The sequence below is a fragment of the Gambusia affinis genome, linkage group LG05 (genome assembly GCF_019740435.1).
Source record: "Gambusia affinis linkage group LG05, SWU_Gaff_1.0, whole genome shotgun sequence".
Taxonomy (NCBI): domain Eukaryota; kingdom Metazoa; phylum Chordata; class Actinopteri; order Cyprinodontiformes; family Poeciliidae; genus Gambusia; species Gambusia affinis.
In genome coordinates this window covers 16,700,671-16,727,825 of record NC_057872.1, presented here as the reverse complement: position 1 = coordinate 16,727,825, position 27,155 = coordinate 16,700,671, and the positions used below count along the sequence as shown (strand labels likewise).

Sequence of the window (27,155 nt, the reverse complement as noted above, 5' to 3'; positions counted from 1 at the left end):
GCTTATCGGTGTGAAGGAAAACAGGAAAAAGTGTTCTTGTAAAAGCACCTACTGAAATCATTCATACCACTTAAACTTTGTTGCAACCACAAATTTCATTATTATTTAGATTTTACACCAGCGGAAAGTGGTGCATGCTTATGAAAGTGGAAGAAAAATGGCAAACTGGTTAAGTGTAAACTTGTCTTGATGACAAATTTTGCTGGATGATAAATTGATCCAGAAATGTCAAGGTGTTGACACCATTTCAACTGATATAATAATCATGGCATAATAATGCAAGGACGTCCTATCACAGATCAATAAACTGTAATTTCCAACAAACATTTAACACTTTAAATATCCCAAATAAACAAAATAGCCAAAGCAATTAGTGAAATGGATTATGAAATCTCAATAAAACAAAATTGTCCTTCAAAACATATTAATTATTAACAGGCAAAACTGTCACTTAGGACTTTTGTGAAATTAAAAAGTGCAAACTAGCATTTTTCAAAATGGCAGCTAACTACACAAACAAGCATCCAAATGGAAATTATTGCCCTCTTCTTAATTTTTTCATGCAGTTAGTTGATTTATCGCTTTGATAAACGTCCATCTAAAGACTCTTCTTTGCCAAGCTCAGTCAGACTGGATGGTGAAAACCACATATCACATCTTACTGAAGATTTTCTGTTGTATTTAGACGTGAACTTTGACTAGGCCATTCTAACACCACAGTCTAGTCTAAATCATTCCACTGTAACTCCAGATGTTAAGGATTGTGGGAAAGAGAAACTCCACCCGTGTGTTTTCCAGTTTCTAGCAGGTTTTGTTTTAGGATTATTTGGCTCCAACGATCAGCATTAAGCACCTTGCCTGTCCCTTTTGAGAAAAGCTGACCCCACATCATGATGCTACCGCCTCCCTGTTTCAGCATGAGGATAGTGTATTAGGTTTTCTGCTATGCATAGCATGTTGCTTTTCGAGCACCTTCTTCAATATGCAGAAAACATCAACAGGGACTACTTACTGTCTTCTTCCAGCTATGGTTTTCTCTTTGTCATTTTTCCAATTTGTGGATTTTATGACTAACAATTATGTCAACAGATTTTCCCACCAGAGTCACTGAAAACTTTTCACCTGATTTCTCCAGAGTACTTTTTTTTTTCCAGAACCATAACAAATAGATAATTTTGAAAAACACAGCCTGTTAAGTGTCATGCATTCAGTGTATATTTTATGATTTAGATATTTGGATTTTACTACAAGAAAAACGATCAAACCTTTGCAAAGAGAGGATGAAAACAGTTTATGGGTGGGCGTTCCATATTTTGGAAAAAGAGCATATTGTTCATGGACTCATAACAAAAGAATAACTTGGATGATTCCGCATGGATGTTTATTTATTTTGCACAATGCACAATAATTCATTAACCTTTTGAAAGAAGAGATTCGTGGTGCCAAGTTACAGCAAAAATGCAAATTTCCACCTGTATTCCCTGTATAGGTTGATAATAATCAAATATGATTTAACAGATTATGAAATGGTGAAAACCCAGTATGATAATTAATTACATTACATGTCCAATAATTCATTATTCCCATTTCACTGAAACCAAACCAGCCAATCAAACTACGATCCTACAGAGAGTTCATAAAGCCATCGCTTTGCATTTATCAGTAATGAATGCAGATCTCAGTATATCATTAGTGATAAATTAATGTGTTAGAAAACCTACTAAATTAACCTCAAGATTTAAAAGCACTATTTAGTTACATATCAGTTTTTATTAAAAGTTTTTAGGAGCAGCTTGATGTTGGGGTTTTTTTGCAGTGGTTTCCGTCTCTCCATGTTCAGACGTCTGTCAGATGTTCAGTGCTTGAGTTATTATTTTATCATCTAATGTTTATTTTTATTTATTGAGTTATTTGTTTATTTCAAACAGGGTTTTAGAAACAAGAAAACAAAAGAAACCAGTAGGACAAGAAAAAACAAGTGCGTATATAACCAAGAAAAAAACAATTAGCTTATTGCTACTTTTCTGTTTGAAAAAGGGTTGGAAGAAATAAAGACTTCGCTCCATTAAACATCTCCCCAGCTTTATCTCTAAACCGTCTGGTTTGTGTTGAGGCTTTGATACTGAAACCACATTACATACAGGCTGAGGCTGCAGCGGATTTCATTTGGGGTATTCACGTAAAGGGGGTTGATTTATGAAAGCCACAAATTTTTGTTTGTAAAATAGTTTCTTTACGATTAAGCTGCACACTACTCCTGGTGAATCAGATGAAACAAAAATAAAACCCAGAGGTTTGTGGTTGTTATTGGACAAAACGTGGAAAAGGTCAAGGATTATGAATACTTGTGTAATACAGGCTGCATGCTGCCTTCAGCATTGTGTTTCCTCACTCATTCATACACCTGCTGCTTGGACGTTTGGACTCGTTATCAACACTGAAGGCTGTCGTGCTTTTACACACCCTGGGAGTTTTATGTGGGCCAGTCTCAGGTCAGGCTTTAATGTGGGCCGACGAGGCTCATCTGCCTGTAAACTGCTCCCATAAAGTTCAGGAGGAACTGCTGCAGTTTGTGCTTCATCCGTGTCCTTGGTTGTGTTTTATGACAAAAGCTGCATGAATGCGGGCCTCTCCCTGTGGGAATCGCCCGTCCCATCAGAGCACACCCTCACATCAGCTTTCACTCTCAAGCCGACGAAAGGTGGATTCATAGGTAATTCCTGCTGTTACCAGCTGGATGTTTGCACTCGGTTTAATAAAAGACCGAGTTCATTCATCAGAGGAGATCGAGTCCACTGTGCAAAAGCTTTATTTCAGTCCTAATGTCTTCGTACGCTCCCACAAAGAAACCAGCTGCTTTGTGTTCTTGATCAGTAGTTCCTCTGGAGTTTCTTTTTCATCTATGTCCACATGAAAAGTTTGGATTTATGGCAGAAGCAATCCATCCATCCATTTTCTAGAGGACCCTAGACAAAGGACCCCATTAGGGATGCTTGTCCCTAATGGGGTCAGGAGGGTTGCTGGTTTCCATCTCCAGCTGCGTTTCGGGCGAGAGGCGGGGTTCACCCTGGATAGGTTGCCAGTCTGTCGCAGGGCAACACAGAGACATACAGGACACACAACCATTCACACACACACACTCACACCTAGGGAGAATTTAGAGAAACCAATTAACCTGACAGTCATGTTTTTGGACTGTGGGAGGAAACCGGAGAACCCGGAGAGACGGCAGAAGCAATATAAGAGGAAAATATTTCACATTTTATTTAGTGTTCCTGTGTCCATCCGTCTGTCCGTCCTGCCTCCATTTCTTCCTTGCTTCCTACCCGGTTCTGCTTTTTTCAGGTTCCATATTTAAAGTCAAACCACAGTTGAAATATCTCTCGTACATTCCTGGTAAAATTTTACATTTGTATCTGAAAACTGGGTCAAAATGGACCAAGAGCTCTAAACTTTTGAGTCAGTTTGAGTCATTTTACTGAATAAAACGTAATTTGATGTGAAAAAAAACAGGAAACCTGAGAAATATTAGAAGAAACACAGCAACGTCCTGACTTTAGAAATGTATCATCCCTGTTGATCATCTACTGTGTGCCGGGTTTTACTACCTCTGGGTAATAAAGTGCAACTCCTGCCTGTTAAACATTGTTAGCTTCGGTTCTTTCTTAATAATTCACCTAAACATGAACAAAATGCATTTCATTTTATCCAGATTTCTGGCAGTAATGCCTCTTAGGATTCTTTGTGTGTAGAAGCAAACACAACAAAACATTCGCCTGATTTGGTACTGACCAGATACTGAGCAGAAGATGAGTTAAAGTCTAAAGAAAGATCAAAAAGCTGCACATCAAAATCTCTTTAAAGACAACACAAAGTCTGGCTCCTTCAAAGCAACCCTCAAAGACACTAATTTAGTTCCTTTATTCTTCTGCTGCAGAGCAAATCCAAAGGCCAGGACCTTTTTGATCAGATCATGTACCACATAGATCTGGTTGAGACGGATTATTTCGGACTGCAGTTCATGGACACAGATCAAGTTTCGGTGAGTAACGAGCTTTTCTCTCAATTAGTGTGGACCGCATGCTGAAGTAACTCACTCTCACCTCGTTTCTCTCCCCCCCCGCCCCCAGCACTGGCTGGACATGTCCAAGTTTCTGAAGAAACAGATTCCTGGTAAGTTGTCAGTGGCTCTGAACGTCGATCTGGTTTGTGCAGGGAAATGTGCAGCGTGCTGAGTGGGGAGCAGGTGGAGCATTACCTAATGTTGACTCGCTGATTAGCGCATGCATTTGGAAGCCGTGCCTTGTTTGCTCTCCGGCTCCTAACGAAGGGGGAATAAATGGAGTGGAGGAGGGTGGATCTGCACCCTGACACAATCTGACAGTTGTCAACATAAAAATGGAGGCAGGAATAAAAGTAAGGCTGCAGATAAAAGTGAGGGAATCCAGAGATCTGCTCTTGGGACGGTGATGGATGGACTAGATGGGGAGACTTAAGAGGAAGGATGAGATTGAACGATGAGATAAAGTACAAGACGGTTTTGATTTGATTAGATTAATGTTGCTTGAATCACTGCTTCATCTGTCCTCTGCTCTTTCCCGTCTCTCTTTATTTCTTCTAGAAGGGCCGCCTTACCGACTCTTCTTCAGGGTGAAATTTTACTCTTCAGAGCCGAATAACCTGCGAGAGGAATTCACACGGTAAAAATTCACACGCGCTGACGGAGCTCTCCAGAGCCAGCCTTAAAAGTCCAAAGGGGATGCAGGGCTAATTAGTTTGCTGCTGTGGGCAGATACAAATCGGGGCCGAACGAACAGAGACTTGTTAAAGCAAATTATGTGTCAGAGTGGAGAAAAAAAACCCTGATTGATTCATCTTCTTTTTGCACCAACAGGTATCTTTTTGTGCTGCAGCTTCGACAGGACATTTTGTCTGGCAAGTAAGTTTCTTTTTCCAACACAGAAAAGAAGAAGAATAAAGCCCCATGGTGCACAGATGACATTATTTAAACCTGTAAGCTTTGATTTTTAAAGCACCAACAACTAAAGTAAATCCTAATAAATCCTTGCATTCAGGTGAATATTACTGCCTGAAATGCAGCAGCTGCAGCCAAATGTCTTTATGCCATAAACACAATAGGAGCTCAGTAAATTAGAATAGAAGGTAAAAATGAATTTATTTCAATAATTCAAGCCAAAAAGTGAATCTCATGTATAATATACATATATGTAGTCTTTATTACTGTTGTTTTTGATGATTACATCTAATAAAATGTAGTTTCTCATTGCATACAACACATAAAAAGGGTTTTTGATACAGGAATGTTAAATTATTGCCGACACATTAATAGTGACGACTGCTGACTTTAAAATGGTTCAGCAGTCAATCATTGACAAGGAGGGTAAGCCACAAAGCGTCACTGCTAAAGAAGCTGACTCTTTCACATCATGTTGCATGGGAGCACATCAGTGGAAAGTTTGGTGGAAGGAAAAAGGGGCGAGAGGGGCTGCAGAACAACTGCAGCTTTGAGAGGATTTTGTGGTTTGTGGGAGATTCATTAGGAACACTGAAGTAGAATGAAAATTATATTTGTTTTTTTCCTTTTTATCCTTATGTGTGTACATTTGTATTCAGCACTTCTGAGTCAGTACTTTGTAGAACCACATTTCAGTTTCTAGCAGGTTTTCTGCCACTATTGGCCTTGCATGTAGGTCAAAAGGTCAAGTCTTGGGGTCATCTACCAGAACACCTTGTTGGGGAGAGTTTAATAACCTAATCCTGCTTTGAACTAATCCAGTTCTCTAATAATCTGTGGCGTGTTCGTTGGTCTTCATGATGAACAAACCTCTGAGGTCAGTGTGGATGAGATCTGATCCCACATGCACAACATTATTTGGTTGCATAAATTACACACAGATGGACTTCGTTCATTAATTGCGTAAATTCTGATGACAATTTATTTCATTGGAACATATTTTACGGGTATCAGAGTAGAGGGGTTGATGTGTTGGAATATGGATGCATGCCGCACTTTTTTCATTTTTTATTTTATAAGAAAAAACTTGAAACGTTTTCCCTTCACTTTACAGCACTTTGTGTTGGTGTAGCTCATAAAATTCAAACCACATCCACTGAAGTTTGAGTTGAAGTTTGTAGCAAAGCAAAATGTGAAAACCTTCAAGGGGGGGTGATTAAAATGTACTACGTGCTATATTTTTGCATATTCTGGGATTTGCTACATTGTTTCTTAATTTGATAATTTGGTTATCTAAGCATAAAGCCTGAAACAGCTGAAAGCCAACGTCCTCATAAGTCACTTTGAGCTACTTTCCTCCCCACTGCGGGGATGTCCCACCTCTGGCCCACAGATCACCTCCACTACAGTTTTCTCAGTAGTGGTGGAGTCAGAACACCGACATCTGTTTCACACACACACACACACAAGCCCGACCTGACTGTGCAAACACTCACTTCAGTGTGTCAGTGCTCCTATCTGGGCCACTCGTCCCCAGAGTCCAGCTCCATTATAAAAGCTCAAGATCAAGAACAGCAGAGGCTGCTTATTTTAGGAAAAGGGTTGCTCCTCTCCTCCTTGACACACTCGCACTGTGTAGGGCATCCAGCCACTTTATGCCTCTCCAGCACATGACATCACTCCAGGGCAGTGTTGGTTCTTGCCCGAATGGCGTCCTGGGCAAAGTCCTCGTTCTGGGCCCCCCGACACCCACCAACACGTACAGAAGAAATCCTCCCAGCCGTTATTTTTTTCTGTGCTTTTATAAACAGATTAAAGGTTTCTTAAATATCATATCAAAATGAATGCAGCTTTAAATGATTCGCTGATAACTATAATGAATATCTCAGTGATTATATAACAGATATGAATATAACCCTATAAAGAGGACTGACGTAACATTTGTCAATATTATTTCTCTCCAGAGCCTGTAAACAAATGTACTACTTTGTGCTAAGTTTAATTGTCCACTAACCATTCAGCACATTTGTTGCTATCGCCACATAACTATCTGCTAGACTGCATAAAGTAGTATTAGTTTTCACGGATAGTACCAGAGCAAATCGCAGTACTGTTACCTTCCTGAGCAGGTTGCTCTGCTGAATCAAAAACAAAAATACTTTACAGCGCCAGCTGGGAAATAGCATAGCTGCACAACATTCCTAAGATTACTAATGCTAACGCTCCAATAGCTAACGATAGCTACCAGAGCCGACCCTGGTTTAGATGTGGAAGCACCTGAAGCGCATGTGTCAAACTCAAGGTTGAGGGTCCAAATCTGGCCCACCATAACATCTGGCCCACCATAACATCTGGCCCACCATAACAAATATAGCCTTTAAGAAAACAGTTTTGTGTCTATATATTATTTTATCATCCAACTCAAAGCAGTTTTTATTTGTGCTCTGTCAAATTACATTAATGTGGAAACAGTTAAATGTTGTTTAAGCTATTTATTCATACTTTAACAGTTTAATGGGTAGTTTTAATGATAAATGTTGCCACATTTATGATCTTGATGTGGCCTGAAATAAAAAGTGGTTTGACACCTCTGAGCTGAAGTCTTTCTCAGAATTTCCTCATTAGATGTTCCCCTGTGTATCCGACGTGACCCATGCTGCCACCCTGTACATTTGTTTTAATTTGTGCATTTTCCCTTTAATTTCAGATTAAAATGTCCATATGATGTGTCAGTGGAGCTGGCAGCATATTGTTTACAAAGTAAGTAAGGTTGTTCCAAATTTGCAAATTTAGCTCTTCATCCCAAATGTCCATTTCTAATATTTATTAAATTCATTTCAGCACCTCCTAAGTCACTCATTTTAGTTTATTTCACAGGTGTTTTTATTGTCGATTATATTGTAAAATCCACTCCTGGGCATTCATGCTTGGAGTAATGTCTGCTTAAAAAAAACGGCTCAATTTATGATTTTCAACCGCTTTCTTGCATTATTGATGTCGTCCCTCTGCAGATTTCCTCTAATCTTGTTTTACAAAGATTTCCTCAGATGCACCGACAAGGAGCATCAAGAGCGATAAATTCAGAGCAGCTTAGCCGTCTCAAAAAGTAATTATTTTGTTTACAAAGACAATCTAATTTACTGTTATGCAGCTCGCAGGAAGTTGCTGCAATGTAATTTTTGCAGAAGAATAAAAAATGGCGGACGGTAGAAGAGAGGCAGCAGTTTTATTGCTTTTAAACTCGTGTTCCTGTTTGTAAAAGATGAACGATTTCACTTGAAATGATCAGATCTTTGGGAGATGCTTATGTTTCTTGTTCATCCCCTCACAGGTGAGCTGGGCGACTGCGACCCCTTGGAGCACTCCCCGGAGCTGGTGTCGGAGTTTCGTTTCACTCCCAAGCAGAGCGAGGCCATGGAGGCAGACATCTTCAGCAGCTGGCTGGATCTCAGGTGGGGATGAAGAAACTATGCAGCTAAATTGTCTTCCCTTGTTCTAAAACAGGACCCTCGTGCACTAGTACACTAGCCTGGTAAAAACCTGGTCCTACACTTTGCTTTGTACAAAGGTGGCAAGGCTCTTGGTTGTTGAGAAACCATTATTTCCTGGAGGCGTTGGCTCTGTTGAAGTTTACAATTTCACCCAATCACTGACGTTTGTTCGTGGTGTATCTAATGCCGTAATTCAATGCTAAGAAGCTTCCTGGAAGTTGCCTGCGCTGTAAACAACTTTCCTGCACTGCGAGGAGAAAAGAGGCGATCCAATCGAGGCATCTGTTAATGTGAATTTAATGTTTGGAAACGTTGACAACACTGAATGGTTTCGTTCACTCCCTCCGCTGCCTTTGCTAAAACTACAGGCAGACAGCAATTCTAAAACAGCTCTGAAAATTGACGTCATCGTTTGCTGATTGGCCTGGTCAAAAAATCTACTGGAGATAATCCAAGTCAAAGGGAGAAAGTCCAGACTGCTGTAAATTAGATTTTGTTTCGAGCGGAGTTGCACAGGAAGGCAGTGGCCAGGCTAACTGGTCGCCAAGACCTTGTGCTGTGTCAAAGCAGCTTACTGGAGGGCGTCCAGCCACCGGCAACTTGACCCTGACTTGCTTCTCTCCTGTGAGGTTCTAACAAGCGGAGCAGAATCTGGAGCAGAAAAGGAAGTTATTCTGCTGCCACCTGTCAACACCGGCTTTTTTTTTTATTATTATGTTCACATCCGTAGGTCTCCAATTTCACCATCCCTCTTTGCTTGCTCCCTCTGCTTCGGCCTCTCTATCACTGGTCTGTCTAAAGGATTATGGGCTTAATCTCTGAAGGGTCTTGATTGATTCTACGGAGTGTTTAACCCAGCTCTGCTCTGATTGCTCCCCTTTCAGATTAGATTGCATATATCTGCTGTATGCTGTGGCTCACAGGGTCAACTTAGCCACAAACGAGGGGCAGGGTTTGCTTAGAGTGAGATCAAAACGGATCGTTACGGACTGCGCACCTGATACATTTCTTTTTGAGACCGCATTGGGACTGTGACTGTATTATTTTTACTGTGAAAGCTAATCTCGTGTTTTTCCTCCAGGGGCCAGAGCCCGTCTCAAGCAGAGATTTCTTTTCTCAACAAATGCAAGTGGCTGGAACTTTATGGCGTAGATATGCACTTTGTCAAGGTGTGTGAGTTTACTTCACCTCCACAGGTACAGCTCCAGTCAGACGTTTACGTGCGCTCATCATGCAGCTGTTTTTTTCTCCTTAGTGTTGTATGATGCAACAAAAAACTGAAATTTATGTTAAAAACAAGAATTTTTGGCCTGGTCACAATTTATTATTATTATTATTATTATTATTATTATTATTATTATTATTATTATTATTATTATTATTATTATTATTATTATTATTATTATTATTATTATTATTATGTAATTCAAACAAGGCCAAAAATACAGTCAAAGCTTCAAATATATGGATACATTAATACTAATAACATCAGAGGCTTCTGGTTTACACTGCAAAAACAAAAAATATTACCAAGAATTTTTGGTCTATTTATTGCGAAAATATTTTATTACACTTGAAATGAGACAAAACTAACTCATAATTAAGTTTTTGACAAGATATAAAAGTTTATTTCGAGTAAATAATTTCTTAATATTGACAAAAAATACTTTTTCCGTTGGCAGATTTTTTCCACTATAACATGAGAAAAATGTCTAATAATAAGTTAAATAATCTGCCAGTTGAACCAGTACTTTTTCATCAATATTCATCAATTCATCAATTATTGACGTAAAACAAGCTCCTGTATGTTGCTGAAAAGTTACTTGTAACTTAGTTTTGTCTCATTTCAAGTGTACTAAGATATTTTCTCTAGATTCTAGAAAGAACTTGCAAGATAAGGTTTTGTGTTTTTGCAGTGTAGGTCTTGCTGCATATTTGATTCTCTTGGTAGAAAGTAAAGAAGTTTAATTAAATTAGTTGGCTTCCTGGAAAATACTCTGCTTTTAAGCATCGTCCACCCATTTCCCATTTTCAAAAGGATTAAAGTTACAACTCTTGGAAGGCATTTCCATTAGCTTAATGTCAACGGAAAGTTGTGCATCAAGTTCTTGTTTTTATAAAACGTTGAGGATGTTTGTTGTCTTACTACATCCACATACGTGCGTGGATCAGATTAATCATAAACGTCTGAATAATAATAAATAGAATTGAGTGTAGACTTCTGACTGGAACCAAATTATTTCCTACATGTCATTGTGGAGATAAGAAACTAAATGTGTTCAGTTCTTTTTCTTCAGGGCAGAGATGGAGGAGAATATGCACTTGGTCTCACCCCAACGGGCATCTTAGTTTTTGAAGGCTCCAACAAAATTGGGCTTTTCTTTTGGTAAGCACACACACCCTTTTATGGTTCAAATAACAACAATATGGCATTATGTACAGTACCCACAGCAGCGAACACTTTTTCAACAAAGTTTACAGTAATCAGGCTTCATCACATTATTCATACTAACTCTGTTTCACCGACTGGTTTTGTAAACTAGAGCTGAAACTATGCGGAGATAAAGTTACTTAAAGAAAAATGATCTATTTTTGTGGTCAGTTGTGTAATTTATGTTAAGACAAAAGCATTCATTTGTCTGATTTCTTCTAGTTGTCATCGAAATGAATTTCTTTCCCATGGAAATAAAGTCAAACTTTACTTTAAGTTTGATAACTAAATCCAAAAATGCAGCAGAACGACTTTTGACTTGACTTTCAGTGATTGTCAGTGAAAGCAAATAAGCATTAAAATTTGGGTTTTAATATAATAGATTATTAGTGTTTGTGAGTTGAACTGTCTAGTATAATTGATAATAAATTATATAATATAAGTGGATTGAAACGAGTGTCCACTTTTGTTTTTATTTGCACACTTAGGCCCAAAATCACCAGGCTGGATTTCAAAAAGAGTCGCCTGACGTTGATGGTGGTGGAAGACGACGATCAGGTTGGTCTCCTTGAATATTCCTAAAACAAACCAGCTGTTGGCTCAAAATAAAAAGAAGACTAAAAGTAACCTTTTCCCTGAAGGGTCGCGAACAGGAGCACACCTTCACGTTCCAGCTGGCCAGCGCCAAGAGCTGCAAACACCTGTGGAAGTGCGCAGTGGAGAGCCATGCCTTCTTCCGCCTGCGTCAGCCGACTGCCGGCAAGGCGAGCCGCAGCGACTTCACGCGGCTCGGCTCCCGCTTCAGATTCAGGTAGAGCACAGATTCGCTCCCGGCGGTTCCTCCCGGCGGAGCGGCCCCGCTGCCGGACGACGCTCTCAGGCCCACCGGGGTTGTTGTGGTCAACGCTTGATGCCGGCATACGGGGGAAATTACGTGCCACATTAAACAGATCCTTTGTATCTATGGTTACCGAGTAGCTATGGTTACGTGCACCTGTTCCTATGGCGACTGAGTCGTTCCCCTTGAATTGTTTGTTTTCTTGTGATTATTACCAGACAAATTCTCACACTTGAAGGGCACTTCCTGTCATTTGTTGGAGCGGGCAGATCAAAGCGCCGTGATAGCGCTCTGTTGTGGTTTGTGCACAAACACTAATGTTGCAGATGGTGGAAGTGCAAACAAGCACCTGAATACTGCTCTATGAGAGCTAATGTAATAGGCACACCTGGGTCACCTTCTGACTCTTTTGTATCCTCCTAAACTGGTCTAAGAGGAAATAAATTCCTCTTTTACTTTGCTTTTTCTCTTTCACAGAGCAGCTATGTTTGCCTTGCTTTGACTTGAGCCATTTTTAATTCACAAAGCCAAAGAAATGCTCATATTTATTCAGGATAATCACTTTACCAGGGGTTATCTACGTTTTTAATATATAAAAATAGCATTATTGGCCAAGATAATGTGCACAAATGAGGAGTGTGACTTGAGGTTTTAAGCACTCACAGCATGGATACATAAGTTAAAATATTTAATGATAAGGAAACAGTTTGTACATGTATTTGCAGACTTGGCTCAGTTGAGAATAAAATAACTCCCAGTAGCATTTAGCTGGACAGAGGTGCTAATGCTAATATGTACATAAACAAGACCAATAATTACAGATTCTGCTGTGGTAACTTTGTTTATGTCCCCTGTAACACGGCTTCAGTGAACAGCATTATGTTAGCATCTTCATTTATAAAGAAAAGTGCTGTTTTTTTCTGCTGCTGATTTTCTTTAGCCATTGGTAATATTAGCACAAAGCTCTCTGTAGCTAACTACTAAACAGACTCTACAATATTTGTCTGCTTAGAAGGTGCCACATTGTAGAAAAGAAATAATCAGCATATAAAAAGCCCCACAACCTTTAAAACAATTGCACAGTGGTGTTTTAAAATGCGTATTTTTCTAACTTTGTGTAGCATTTAGCTTGGCTGTTATGCTGGCTTTCACAGTAAATGGGAAGCATATGGAAATTCAGTTTTAGACTTGTTTTTGTTTCTATTCTCTTTTGTTACACAGCTGCAGTGATGACTGTTTCTGTGGGCATCCGCTCTTTTAAAAAATGTAGCTTTACCCATCAGCCTCCACTAAGGATATCTGGAGTCTGCACAGTTCCCAGGCTAATGCTTTTAGGATCCTGTTGCTGAACTCCAGTCAGATCTTTTAAAGTACTTCCACAGAAATCACTAATACAGATTGGTAATTACCATTTTCATCTACTAAACTCGTCTTTGTGCTTGCCTCAGTGGAAAGACGGAGTATCAGGCCACTCATGGAGGCAGACTGAGGAGAGCCAGCACGTTTGAAAGGAGGCCGAGCAAACGATACCCCTCCCGCACACAGTCGCTGGGCAAAGGTGAGCCTTATCAGCACATAGGAAACATGGATGACTAACCGCACCTGTTTTGTCCTCTGCGCCCTCATGCTTTATCAGAAAGGTCACACGCTGTTTTGCCTAAATGACTGAAATCTGCAGCATAGAGAGCCCTGAGAGGAAGAAAAAAGCTCCAGCCTGGGAGGCAGCAGGGTCTCTTCAAGCCTTTCTCTTTAAGAATGACTAATATTCTGACAGGTTCAGCAGCTTTAAGTACAGAGCCGGTCTATTTTACATAAAGTGCTGCAAAATTCAAGGCTATAGTTTATTGTCGTCTTTCTTCTCTGTGCTCTTAACACCCCCATAATTCCCACCTTCTGTGAGCTACGGTGGCCTAACGAGCCCAAAAGCCTAAAATATATGCTCACCTTATATGCTGGTGAGCTCATTCATAACTACATATATCAGCATCCAAACATCTGAAAGATTTAGATTTACTAATCATAACTACAACCACAGACTTCTGTACATTTTATTAAAGGGGACTTATTATGCAAAATTCACATTTTGCATGTTTTTGTACTTCCATTTGGGTTTTAACTGTTTCTAAAAACAGCCCAAGCACATACCCCCCCCCCCCCTCCCCCCAAAAAAAAAAAACAAAACAAAAAAAAAACACCTAGATGTTTTTTGACAATAAGTCAAAGTGTTTTGGTGTCTGGAAAATGAGCCATTTCAAAAAACCTCCTGAACTTTGAGTTACAATCAATGGGCACTGACTGTGCCGTTACCTAGTAACCCCAGCCTGTCACCTAGCAACTTGGAGTTCCAAGAGGAACTCCTGCATGTTGGATCAGCTGGTTTTACCACTGTATTAGTTGTATAATGGCTGCTGGGAAAAAAACCAAGTGTCTTGTTACCATTCTTAAACAACTTTATGCATTCCTGTTGGTTGGTTTCAAAGATGTACGGTTGTATAAATGTGAATATGTTTGTGGCCTTTTTCACATGAAAGTGTTAATGTTGAGTTGGGGGGCATGGCCGGCTGCAGCTTATTTGGATTTAAAGTGACAAGAGGCCCTAAAACAGGTTGATCTGAAAGAAGGTCAAAAGAGGCAGAACTAACCAGACTAAAATCTCATTAACTAAGAATGATTTTGTGCAAAAAATAAAATGAACATGTTTTTATAGCCCATAAACCAATCCTAACATGTTCAAGGAAGTATAATAAGTCACTTTTATGACTGCATCTAAGGGACCAACAAAAAGCAGTGAACCAGTGTCAGCTGGGGAGAAAAATGCATTGTTTTGAAAAAAAATCTGAAAAGTGTGGTGTGCATTTGGTTTCTCTACTATCAGAGTAGAGAGAGTATTTAAACAGTAAACTCAGTACAACCAGAAGTCTCCTGAAACAAGCTGTTCAATATGTCATCCGAAAATGAAAAGAAGGGCATGGTAACTCTGGAGGAGCTGCAGAGATCTGTAAACGCAGCAACTTTGACTCATACATTCCACAAATCTGGCGTTTCTGCGGGAGAGAAAGCCACTTTTGAAAGAAAGTAACATTTAAAGTAACAAGCCATGTTGGGGACATAGAAAGTGAGAAAAATGAAACTTTTTGGCCTCCATACCTGGCAGAAAATCAACACTGCATCATCACCCTGAACACCTGTGACTGATCAGACTAAAGTGGCTGAACTGACTCAAAAACAAGAACATGGAGATAAAGACTAAATGACAAACCTTAATTTCTGCTTTTTCCTTAATATGTCCCACTTATATTTCTTTTTCAGTTGCTATTTCCCCTGCGAAGCCTCTACATATCAGGTAAAACTCTCTGAAAAGCACACATATGCAGAGAACAAATCACATCACTGTCTTATCAGTCACTCTTGACCTTAACACACATAAATGCCTGGTCAGTCTTAACAAAAACACCAAAGATTAGCCATTTGTGGAAAAGAATCAAAGATGTGGAGACATTTACTCCCATTTTTTATCACTGTTTTTGTTCTCCATTCCAAACAATGACATTGTGTTTTTGGTTCACTTTAAATGTATTATTTAGTTCCATCTGCTTCCACTGATTGTTGACGTTCTTTTCCAGCTCGCATGCCAGCCCCGATCCCAGTCCACATGCGGTGAGTGACTGTAAATAACACTCATTAGCTGCGTTTCCATTACAAATGTGAACAAATCTTTGTTTATCTCCTGCCAAAACACAATCTCGCAATTGCTGTGTTTCCATTAAGTTAGAAAATTAAACCTTTAATGCTTAAGTTTTAAATCTCCACCTGGATATTTATGCTTATTTTAATTGTACGCAGTCCTTTAAATGTCCTGTAATTAAATATATTTGCCCATTTATCCAGAACAACTGGAACTTTCAGTATCTAGCAAGTTATTTTTGCAATTTACCGTCCATTAAAAGAGCGTTCCTCAGATTTATTCCACTTCCTGCTATGGCGGAGGTGAAATTACCGTAATAACCCGATATTTGGATATTGGCGCAACGTCTCCCCTTTTAGAAACCGTTGGGTTTTTTCAGATAGCGCAAAGTGTGTCGGAATTACGGTACTGCAAATTTGGCTGGGTTGCTGTCGCTCCGTTTTGTCCGGAAGGGTTAAAATAAAGCCTTGTTCACAATAAATCATTAAAAAACGTTAGTGGAGTGAGATATATTTCTAATATAGACCCAAAACAAAATTCTCTATATCCTTTCTACAAACTTTGCCTTCTAAAGGTTTTTCACTAAAGAACTAAAACATTCAAAAGTTTGTCCAAAATATCTTGTACATGTAATTATTTATTATCTTGGAGTTTACATACTAATTCCCTTCTCTCAACAGATTGTTAGGAACAGAACAACAAAACATGTTTACTCTCTTCTTGAAAACAAAAATCACATTTTCCTGTTGGATGTTTTCCCATTTTAAATAAAGTACTATTTAACCTGTATGATCAAAACGTAATCTGGATATAACGGTTTCCCAGCAGTTGATCACCCTTGTGATGTGAAAAAAAGTGTTTTCATGCAGTTTTGTGAAATAAATTCATTTCTGCATAGCTGACAAACAACCTCATCCTGCTTTTTTATTAAAAAGAGTGAGCTTTTTCAAAATTGGCGCATTTCTATTAAGTAAATTTATTTCCACAAATTCAGTTTGCTTAACTCTGTGGTTGATGGGAATGCAGCTGGTCTCACACACAGACACAGAGATGCAGCAGCAACCAGCCTGGCTTAGAGAGATCTTTAATTTCAGCTTCTCCACGATCCTCTTCAGTACCAACACAACATTCCTATCGGTCACGAGCCTTGGCATCCGCCCCACACGGCTCTTACGCCCCCGGTTTACCTGCAGCCCTCCGCTCACACGCCGCCACACAGGTAAGTCAAGCTGCATCCACCATGGCTCCATCGTCTTTGTTTTCCACGTCACTCACACGCCTCCACTTGTCTTGATCGTGGTCTCCACCATCTGTTGTGCTCAGGCCTTCCTTTGAGGCTGCCAGTCCGTTGTACAGTCATCCTCCTGCCTCTGAACGAACCGGCTCCGTCCTCAAAGGATCCCTCAGTGTGGTTCACAGGGACAAGGTCATGACTGCTCTTTGACCTTTCCCAGACCCCGGAGTCAGTTTCAGACACAGACTGTCGCCCCAAAGGAAGGAAGCGCTGCCGATGACCTTCCATCTTCATTTTCATCACCAGTTCCGTATTCATCTGTCACTCCAACTCCAGTGTCGGCGTCATTCTGCCGAAAAGATCCTTGTTGCACGACTGTGGGGTTTTAAGCATCTGAACAGGGCAGAACACAGGCCAAAGTATCGTGCCGGGTGAAATGGACCAGAACTTATTCAGGGATTTTAGTTCTTGTAGTTTTTCCTGCTGATATTTCTGACTTATCAACATCATTCATCGTTTTGCAACACCTGTATTTGACTCATTCTGAGGCTCATAATGCAACGTAAACATTCACTCACTGAAGACATTTTAGACGCAGTTCTGGTCAGAAGTTTACATACACTCATTCAGTTTTTACGGACTTAATTGAAACCTTGTTCTTCCAGGTAGGAAAGCTCCAATCATTTAGAAATAACACCTCCACTGATGTGCGGTTAATTGTTAAATAGTTCAAGTGGATGATCTTGGATTCTGTGAGTTTTATTTGCTTGTGTAAATCTACAACATGAGTGGTTAGTTCGACTTATTGTGTCAAACTAATCATTTCATGCTAATAAAAAGAAACTTCTGCAGCTAACCCTGAAATCATTCGGATTTCTCCTGGCAGGTGTAAAGTAAGGTTTTAATTTTACCAAAAGAAATTTTCAGCCTGGAAGAAATATTAATATTTTGAAGTTTTCCACATGAAGTTTTAAATTTAATTGGATGAATCTGCAGAGGAGCTAAAGATTAGGGTGATGGCAAAGAGGCGTTTGGATACATCATCTAAAAATCAGTAAAACATTCAAAACTGGTCAGCGATGATAGAGTGAGTCTGACTACTCTAAAGCTAATTAAAAACATGTCCACTGATTATTGCAAAGAGTATAAATAATATATAATGCAATTTTTTTGATACTCCTTTTACATTTTGTTGTTATTTTTTAGGAGATTAAAAAGTCATGAATAATTTTGACCTTAGCTGAAGCCGCTAACATTAGGCCTGTGTGGATCAGGGAAAAAAATCAGCGTAAAATTAACTTCGTCTAAACCAATTGGTTTTTTTTTAAACATTAAAAATATTTAATGTAAAATAATTTCACCCAGAGAAAATAGCAGTTTAAAAAAAGTCATAAACAATAATTTATGTTGATGCGTTCATGTAAACTTCTTGCTGGAGCTGTGTGCTTTTTGGGTGAATCACATTTTACTCAGATTGCTCATCTCTAATGTCTGTAGAAAAACGATAAATGGGAATATACAGTCAAAACACTTGACAGTTTGTGGCTGATTTTAAATAGTTTTAATGGTTTGCAGCGAAAAGGTACATCTAACCATATCAGAGCCAAATCAGCAGCCTCTAACTGATATCAAGTCATTTGTTTTGACTTTCTGATTCAGAATAACCTTTCAACTTGTCCATTTATTTGAAGATACAGTAGAGGAGAGAACAGATTTTCCCCTTGAACATAGTTTAGATTGGGGTGTTTTCATTGCGGTGTGTGTAAATGCCTTACTTCCAATCAAGGTTTTAGTCTCTGGCACGTTTACTTCAGAATATTAAATATGCTTTGGTCATTGTCTCTTTTTTTCCTAGTCTTATAAAAATTGCGACAGCTATTTATTGTTGCCTAAATTAATCAGAAGTAAAATGATATCAGTGCTGAGTGGAGGTAATTGGGAGCAGGTGAAAGGGAGCCTGTAGTCTTTGCTGCTTTAGAGGTTGAGCTACTGAATGTATCATGTGAACTAGAAGTAGGCCTCTGCATATGAGAACTTAAATAAACATTATGTGTTTATTTAAACATAAAATGTTTAAATAAACATTATATTAATGTTATTTCAGGTCATGGATTTGTGAAATCGACCAAATGTTTACAATAAGTGTTGTTGTGCTGTTTGTTTGTTTGTTTGTTTGTTTTTCCTTTCATGTTTACTTGAATCACCTTTGACCTTTAGGAATGTTGCCATATTGCTTCTAAGACAAATAAACAACTTATAACAAGTTAACAGAGACCCTTTCTTTGGTGCTTTATGTTGTGGGCGACACGTCCAACAGCTTCACATAAAAACGTACGAAATAGCAAAATGTCAAAACGTTTTGAAATGAACTAAATTGAATATAAAAAATATTTCTTAATGTAGGAAAAGCTAGAAACACAACATGAATGTTTCAACAGGATCAAATGTTGATACAGGGGGGAAAATGGCAATGAAATCCATTTTGTCAGAAGAGTTTTATTGAAACATACGTTATTATACTTACATGTTATATGCAGGATTACTGACAGTCCATCTCTTGTTTTCTACAGTTAACTTCCAAATAGCCAGACTTACTTGCAATTTCTAAAAATGATCTTCATCCATATATTTAGTGGCTTTTTGAAAAGTTGTTTTTGACTGACAGGTTTTTAGAAGATCCCAGGAAAGTCTGGATCAGGGCTGTCAAACTCATTTACGTTTTGGGCCAAAGATCATGAAGGCTCTTAAAGGGCTGGTTGTGTCAAAATGTATTAATAAAACCTGTTCATAAACCATTAAAATATCAATGAATTCTTAAGACTAAATAATATTATTGAGCATCTTTTCAGTGATTCTTTTTGTGATTTTTTTTTTTTTAAATCAATGTGTTTGATTAATTTGAAAATATTTTAGATTTTTGCGCTTATTTATGTCGGTAAATGCGACTTTATTAGTCACTGTTTATATTATGTGCTATAATCTGACATCAGTTAAGGTTGAGACAGCTGTTTAGCACAAGTAAGAAAGTATTTGACAATTTTTTTAAAAAATCCGCAATAAACTCCTAATTATGTATTATTGCAAAAAATGCGGAAATTTGTTGATTTTGCATAAATTTCCACAATAATTCTCAAGAAATTGGAGGGACTATTTGATATAATTTTGCAGTAAACCGATAAAAACTGCATTGATTTGGGCGTGCTGTGGTGGTGTAGGGTGCAGCGCAACCCACATTTGGAGGCCCTGAGTCCTCGACGCGGCTGTCGTGGGTTCAATTCCCGGACCCGGCCGACATTTGCCGCATTTCTTCCCCCCTTTCCTGTCAGCCTACTGTCATATAAGGGACACTAGAGCCCACAGAAAGACCCCCTGGTGGGGGAAAAAAAAAACTGCATTGATTTGGATGATAATATTTAAGCACAAGAGGTAATTTAACATTTTTGTGTAGCTTCAAAACTGTGTATAATGAAGCATCACAACGTTTGTTTAATGTGAATCCGTCCGTTTTCGGGGCCCATGGCGCAAGGTTACCATGGCTCCCACTTTTAGGCAATTTAGCATCTTTAAATAACCTCACATGTAGGCTATATTTCTGGATTAAATCTGCTTGCCATTGTATTCTGGTTTAGCCACATAGCATAGTTGTTTTGTTTATTATTTATTGGAACTGTTGCTCTAAAACCACTAAATAAAGACAGGAGAATGACTGCGGTCAAAACGATGGACGTTTATTTTCACTTTTCCAGATTAAAGTGTTCAGGAGGCTTGTTGTTTAGGGAGTTGTTGTGACTGCGTGTGTCATCCTCAGCTTCCCGCTGAGCAGTTCTGCTTCAGACCATCAGTACAGCTCATCAGAGAATGAAAATTCGTATTCTGGCAAGACCCACCATCGTCACCGCCGCCACACACACAGCCAAGACACACTCTGCCACACACACACCAAGAACAGTGAGTACCCTCTGCCTTTAAAGATAAATCTGTCAAAAGACTTGGCTTGATGTTGGCTTTTTTGTTTCTTATAGGTACTGCTTTTAAACATGTTACTCTACATGTCCATTTCTGTTCATGTAATGAATTAAAAATGTATTTATTTGATGTGTATGTTAGTTTTTGCCATAAGAGTTACTAACTTTAATGCATTAGAGATCACCTACTACAGCGCATCGCTAAAGTATTCACGCAGCTTGAAGTTTTTCACATTTTGTCACGTTACAACAGCAAATTTAATATGTTTTAACAAGATTTTTTTGTGATCCACCAACACAAAGCAGGTACTTGTAAATAGTCGGTTGCGGTTTGTCTCGTCCAAATTTTATGAGAATATTTTGACGAATATTCTTTGCAAAATAGTTGTAGCTCAGTGAGACTGGATTATTTTCACATCATGCTGCAAAATCTCAAATGGATTTAGGTCTGAGGACTTTGACTAGGCCACTCAGAAGGCAGGTGAAAACATTAGATTCTATTGAGGAAAGTAAAAGGCACCAAATACATGTTTTCAATTTATTAATCATGTAAATAATAATTCTTCCTCACTGATTTGAGCTGATTTTTGTTGGTCAATCACGTAGCATCTCCATAAACTACATTGAAGTTCATGGTTGTAATGAGACCTGAAACATTCTGCAGGACACTGAGAAGCACATTCATCCACTGTGTTCTCCTGTTTTTAACAGGAATAAACTCTAAGTATGAATGAAATGTTTATGAAATAAAGAAGATATCGCCTATTTAAGGTTTTATCTTCACCTTTTGAGTGCATGAAGAAAAAAAATGTTGGAGACTCGACGACTAAGCTCTTTTGTGCAAACGCAGTGAGATGATTAAAATCTTTCGCTTTGTTTCTTGAAATATATGTAACTGTGCTGTTAAAGTTAGTGAATTAAGAACATAAATATGTACTGCCAGATTCCAAAGAAACCTTGTATGTTTCAGAACGTCGAGCTCCGCCCTGCCCTGCAGATTGCATGGACATCTCTCAGTCGCTGCTCAAAGCTCTGGAGACGGACAGGGATTCTCCTCCCTGGCCTTCGCTGCACATAAACATCGACAACAAGGTGGGCAAGACACATTTTCACACAATGCACTGCAAAAACACAAACTCTGACCAAGTATTTTTGTCTACTTTTAAAGCAAATATCTTAAGACATTTTAAACAACATAAAATTAACACACAAGTAACTTTTCAGCAAGAAATTGGAGCTTGTTAGTACGGTGAAAAAATAATACAGGGTGGGCCATAAGTTTCCATACATAGAAAAATTAAACATTTTTATTTTTATGGGACTCTGTGTAATCGCTGCACGTCTTGGACCACTTGGAGGTTGCCCTGCAACATTTCCAGTTTTCTGAAACTTGCAAATATGTTTTGCCACAGTGCTGTGTGTGATTCTCCTTCCATGTTTTCTGTTAAAGTTTCGTGCAGCCTTGCATGCGACTGCTTCCCGATCCAGCCATCAGTATCATTTCAATTCTTTGCTCTTTTGTCAAATGCATCTTCTTGGGTATCTGAAATATAAAAAAATATATACATTTTACATTTTACTATGTATAGAAACTTATGGCCCACCCTGCAGTTCCACTAACAAATTATTTCACTTCTACAAAGATGTTTTTCCCATTTCTTAATTGAAATAATTATTGACTTAAAACAAGCTCCTATATTTTATGTTTTGCTGAAAAGTTACTTTTAAGTCACTTTGGCCTTATTTCAACTGTATTTCAACTTATTTCACTTTGGCCTTATTTCAACTAATAAGAAACAGATAAATACTTGGTAATATTTTGTGTTTTTGCAGTATGTGCTCCAGTTCTGCTTGTGAGGTCTCCTCATGTTTCTCCTTCTGCTGGCAGGGAGAAGAGAAACAACTATCAGAAAAGTCTCTGCACCCTCCTGCTTCCCCAGTGATGCTCCCAGATCATCTCAAATGTAACATCCTCAAAGCCCAGATGGAGGCAGCTTTCAGGGTATCAGATCTAACACAGATTAGACACCTAGCCTCCACTCTGGCAGCTTAACTCAGAGTATTACTTCTTCTCTCATGCACAATGAAGAAGGATGTTCCTCCGACACCCAGAGGGAGAAGCTCAAATGACACCAGCAGTGACAGGTTGGGATCTCGCCCATTGCTTTCTGTGTTTTGTACGTCGTTCTGCGAGTTGTGATTTCATTTCTTGTCCCATCGCTCTGCTCTCCAGGTGTCAGAGTTCATCCCAAGACTCTGCAGCTTCCAGCGTGACAGCTGAGAAGACGCCCCGCAGGCAGGATCGTAGTTTCACCCCAGAGAAGCTGCAGGCCAAGGGCAACCCGAGCTCCAACCGGAGGAAACGTCTGGTCCGACAGTTCAGCTTGTGAGCAAACCTCACCTAGCTAGCGACGTTTTTCCTCAGATGAATGGTACTTGAAGCGAAAACTTCTCCCTGTAAGGCATGTAAGTCATCCTGTCTGATCCTCAACAGCAACCACGAAGACGAAGATAATCTCCCAGAAGCGCTTGCAGCCATTTCCTCTCAGAGTGCAGGAAAGTCGGGGTCCAGCAGTTCCCTGGACAAACAGATTCAACCATCCATCTACCCGCAGGTAACTCAGCTTATAACAACATATGGACCCCTTGGAGCTGCAGTATGTGACATTTACAAAAGTACAAAAGTGACATTTGTTAAAACTATCATTGTGTCGTGACAGTATGAGACAGGTAATCTGTGAAAAGATCAATCTCATCCACCTCCTTCTTGAGCTGCTACTGCACCAAACACAACCAATCAGAGCCAGGAGGCGGGTCTTAGCGCTGTCAATCAACGCTGCTCAATGTGCTAATTGGGAGAAACAAGTCACAGTTTCAGAAGAGTCATTTATCCGCTGTCATTGGTGGCCATGCTAACTACAGAAATACACCACTCACTCAGAAACAACCAATCAGAGCCAGGAGGAGGATCTTAGCGCTGTCAATCACTCTTACGACTGTGGCTCTAAGAGTAGAGTAATTGTCTTGTGATTGGAAGGTTGTAGGTTCAATTCCAGCTTCCTCCTGCTACATGTTGATGTGCCCCTGGGCAAGGCATTTAACCCCAAACTGCCTACCAGTCTGTATATGAATGGGTGAATGTGACTCTAGTGTGAAGCGCTTTGAGTGGTCAAAATGATTGAAAAAGCGTTACATAAGTTCAGTCCGTTTATCATTTACTCTCACAAATGCCAAGGATAGTTAGTACTGGGAAGAGCTTGGTTTTTTTTCACAGATTATTTGTCTTATACCATCATGATAATTTTAACAAATAAGTAAAAATCATAATAGTTACATACTGCAGCTATAAAAACTTAAGAAGAATAAGGACATCTTTTCACTGCTATTGGGGATAATTCTCCGTCTCTGATTGTATTTGAGTGAACAGATGATTGTTTGTACCTGTGCAAATATTGATGTGTATTCCAGGTGGATAATATGCCAGCACTGGAGCTGGGTAGTCCGTGTTGTACCTCTCCTCCGCCTTCCCCTCACCTCTCCCCTTCTTGCTACCGTAGCTCCATGCCCCACCTGGCCCCTTACCTCACTGCCCATAACAACAGGTAACACATCTGCACCTCAGGAGCTTTAAACCAGTACTGTGTACAAGTAAGACTTGCAGCCATTTTCATGCCTTTATTTAATGTTCATTGTTTTGAAAAACTGCTTGCCGCTCATTAATGTTCTCTTAAGTCTTTCAGATCATCGAAAATAATCAAAAGTAACCCTAGTAAATACAAAATAGCAACAATAAGCTATCAAAAGAAAATATATTGCTAAATCATGAATTAGCCACGTTTTTTGGAGCTTTGAAATTGATTTCATTTTAACATGAAGCAGGTTTGAAGGTCATGGAAATCAATCAGTCTTTAAACTCAAAAGTACTCACAATAAACCAAGCAAGAGTTATTTTTAAATAAACAAATAAAGTAGCCAAGTTGTTTTGGAGAAAAGGGATCATAGATCAAAAATTTCAGATGGTTTTTGGTTTCTGTTTTGTTAAATGAAAGTCTTTTTTTTGGGACTCCGTAAATGTTTCGGTGACGCAGCAGCAGATCTATTGTTAAATATTGTTAAATATTTTTAACAATAGATCTCTGAATGACTTCAAAATAAAAAACAAGATTTTTCAAAGTTTTGTATATAGTTCAGTACCAAGTTTATCTGATTGAAACTCTGTGGCATAAAATTAAACCTTGGATCAAAATTCCTCCACAGTGACTCATTGCTATTTCCTGTAAAACTCGTGATGGTAGCCATTTTGGCCAAGCGTTGCACAGTTACTGGGTTTTCCTCCTAATAAATGAAATAATTTAAGAAAATTTTTTGTATTTACTCAGGTTATATTTGCCTTATTTTAAAATTGGTTTTACGATCTGAAACATTGATAATTATTGTGCTTTCTTTAGTCACACTTAGATGTGAGTGTCATCACTTTCTCTCCTATGTGCTTTCAAGTTTTATGCCCGTTTAGTAAAATGCCCCGTTGCATGTGAACTTGGCTGAATCTTATGCTATCCTCCTGGTGTCATACTCGCTTTTATGCTTTTAACCAAATTTAATCATAAATGATGCATATGTTTTTTTGTTTCTTGATCCTAAACTTGGACACTTTCTGTTCGTAAAACCCACAGAAATCGAAACAGGCTTATTTCCAACCATGTTTATGACATCCTGCGATGCTAATTTCTTGTGTTTGTGTACCTGTAGCGGAGAGGAAATTAAACTGGACCGAGAGAAGATCCTGAGAGCGCTGCTGATGACAGAACTTTGAGATTTTTTTTTTTTTTTTTACCAACAAACCTCGTGACCAGAAACTCAAAGGTGTCAGACATCAGTCGCTATTTGTACATTTGCAAGAAAATATAACAGATTTTGAAATATATTTGCATAACTGTAAATTGTTATATTTGCTTACCTGTTTTAGAACAATGATTTGGTTATATCTATTGAACTATAAATGGACTCCCTCATCACAAACTACACATCTGCTGGTGCTGCCTGCATGAGACATTTATTTTTCTTTCTGTGATTATATTGTTTGTTTTGGGGTTGTGTCTAGGCATTTATGTTTATTTAACCATCTCTGAGCCCGCGCTAAAGCTTTAAACGATTGTTGAAGCACTGATCTCCCCATACAAGTACTGTTAAAGTGAAGCCACGTTCAACTCAGTCTATACTGTAAATAGACATTGTAATTATTGTGCTTATGACGAAAGGAGGTCCTGTAAATGCTTACTTCTGTACTGTATTTGTTATGCGAAATATCCATTTTTACATGCAAAAACATATGCAGTATTTATGGTTAGAAACTTTTGAAGAGAATGTGTTTAAAGGGACTCAGATGTTGAAAATGTGCAGTGACGTGTGCAGACTGCCCACTAGAAGGAGACAAATCCGATGCGTCTCTGCAGCTCTGCTCCTGTTTTTCCGGTTTTCAGAAGGAAGAGGACTCTGCTATTTTTTTTTTTTTTTACATGCAATTTCCATCGCAGCTCAAATGCAAATCTGATCTAAGAGAGCATGTTCTTGGAAATAAAGATACCCTTGTTGCTCCACTGCTTTATTTCTGGTCTGATTTGTAAAAGTAATTCAGTGGATTTTCTGCTGCTGTGTGTAAACGGCTCGTGCCGTCGGCCGGATCCTGACAAATCCCCATCATCAGTTTGATAACCTTTGATTCCACATCTCTGGCCTTTGCTCCGACATGGGAATTCAGGTCAGCCTCACCCTGCGTGCCTGGGCTTTCGTTTTTGTGCAGCTCTCACCCTCCCAGCAAGGGAATGTTATGTTAAAGGAGAAAAAACCGATTCATCTGCCGCTTCGCCGCTCAGGTGCAAGTAGGATGAGTCATCCAGGTAATTATACCTGTGTTCGGATCTGAAGTGAACTACTTACAGCTCTGCAAAAACATGTATTCCTTTTCTTACAGAAAAGGAAAACGGGATTATTCTTTTCTTCCTGCTCCTGTATTTTTGTCATACCTCAGTGCTTCAGATCATTGAATAAACTTTAACAGACTAAACCATAAAAGCCCAGTGTAAATAAATAAACATAATAGCCCTGCTTAAATTATTAACTTGGATTAACCACATTTACTGGTTCAGTTTGGTTATCCACACCCTGCCTAACCTATGGAATAAATAAATCCCTTAAACAGAACTAGTTTGACAACATAAAGTAGATTAAAAGACTGCAAAAGCAACACCTTTTGCCACAAAAAAAAATGAGAAGACAAGATACTGACATCCAGTCTGGAAAGAGTTACAAAGTCAAGAAAACATGGCAACAAACATCCCTCCAAAGATGCCTCAAAACTCAAGCAGGTGGTCTTAAAAAAGCCCAGAACATCATCTGAGGAAATGCAGATTTAAATTACCCAGAAACAGAAAAACTGGGAGTTTTGTGGTGGTTCAGAGGCTCTTCTCTTTTTCAAAATCTGGCTGACTTGATGGAACCATAATTAGTTGATTAATACATCCAAAAGTTGCAGCATG

General features: G+C 39.0%; 1 protein-coding gene across 3 annotated transcripts in view; it reads left to right on the top strand.

The window, feature by feature from the left end:
* epb41l4b (erythrocyte membrane protein band 4.1 like 4B) overlaps window positions 1-26,366 on the top strand; it is a 29,379-nt gene extending 3,013 nt beyond the window's left edge. Inside the window, exons 2-23 of one of the 3 annotated variants that reach the window (XM_044116717.1) lie at window positions 3,938-4,042; window positions 4,131-4,173; window positions 4,622-4,700; window positions 4,895-4,939; window positions 7,683-7,735; window positions 8,307-8,427; window positions 9,548-9,635; window positions 10,764-10,852; window positions 11,386-11,455; window positions 11,539-11,708; window positions 13,184-13,293; window positions 15,045-15,078; window positions 15,359-15,392; window positions 16,515-16,639; window positions 20,463-20,602; window positions 21,590-21,711; window positions 22,508-22,621; window positions 22,709-22,764; window positions 22,853-23,005; window positions 23,114-23,234; window positions 24,177-24,221; window positions 25,369-26,366. In XM_044116717.1, the coding sequence (XP_043972652.1) occupies window positions 3,938-4,042; window positions 4,131-4,173; window positions 4,622-4,700; window positions 4,895-4,939; window positions 7,683-7,735; window positions 8,307-8,427; window positions 9,548-9,635; window positions 10,764-10,852; window positions 11,386-11,455; window positions 11,539-11,708; window positions 13,184-13,293; window positions 15,045-15,078; window positions 15,359-15,392; window positions 16,515-16,639; window positions 20,463-20,602; window positions 21,590-21,711; window positions 22,508-22,621; window positions 22,709-22,764; window positions 22,853-23,005; window positions 23,114-23,234; window positions 24,177-24,215 (1,911 nt within the window). In that variant the 3' untranslated portion in view covers window positions 24,216-24,221; window positions 25,369-26,366. Of the gene's footprint in view, window positions 1-3,937; window positions 4,043-4,130; window positions 4,174-4,621; window positions 4,701-4,894; window positions 4,940-7,682; window positions 7,736-8,306; window positions 8,428-9,547; window positions 9,636-10,763; window positions 10,853-11,385; window positions 11,456-11,538; window positions 11,709-13,183; window positions 13,294-15,044; window positions 15,079-15,358; window positions 15,393-16,514; window positions 16,640-20,462; window positions 20,603-21,589; window positions 21,712-22,507; window positions 22,622-22,708; window positions 22,765-22,852; window positions 23,006-23,113; window positions 23,235-24,087; window positions 24,222-25,368 lie in introns of all 3 variants that reach the window. The other 2 variants (XM_044116714.1, XM_044116715.1) reach the window with 2 other exon arrangements.
* The last annotated feature ends 789 nt before the right edge of the window (window positions 26,367-27,155 follow it).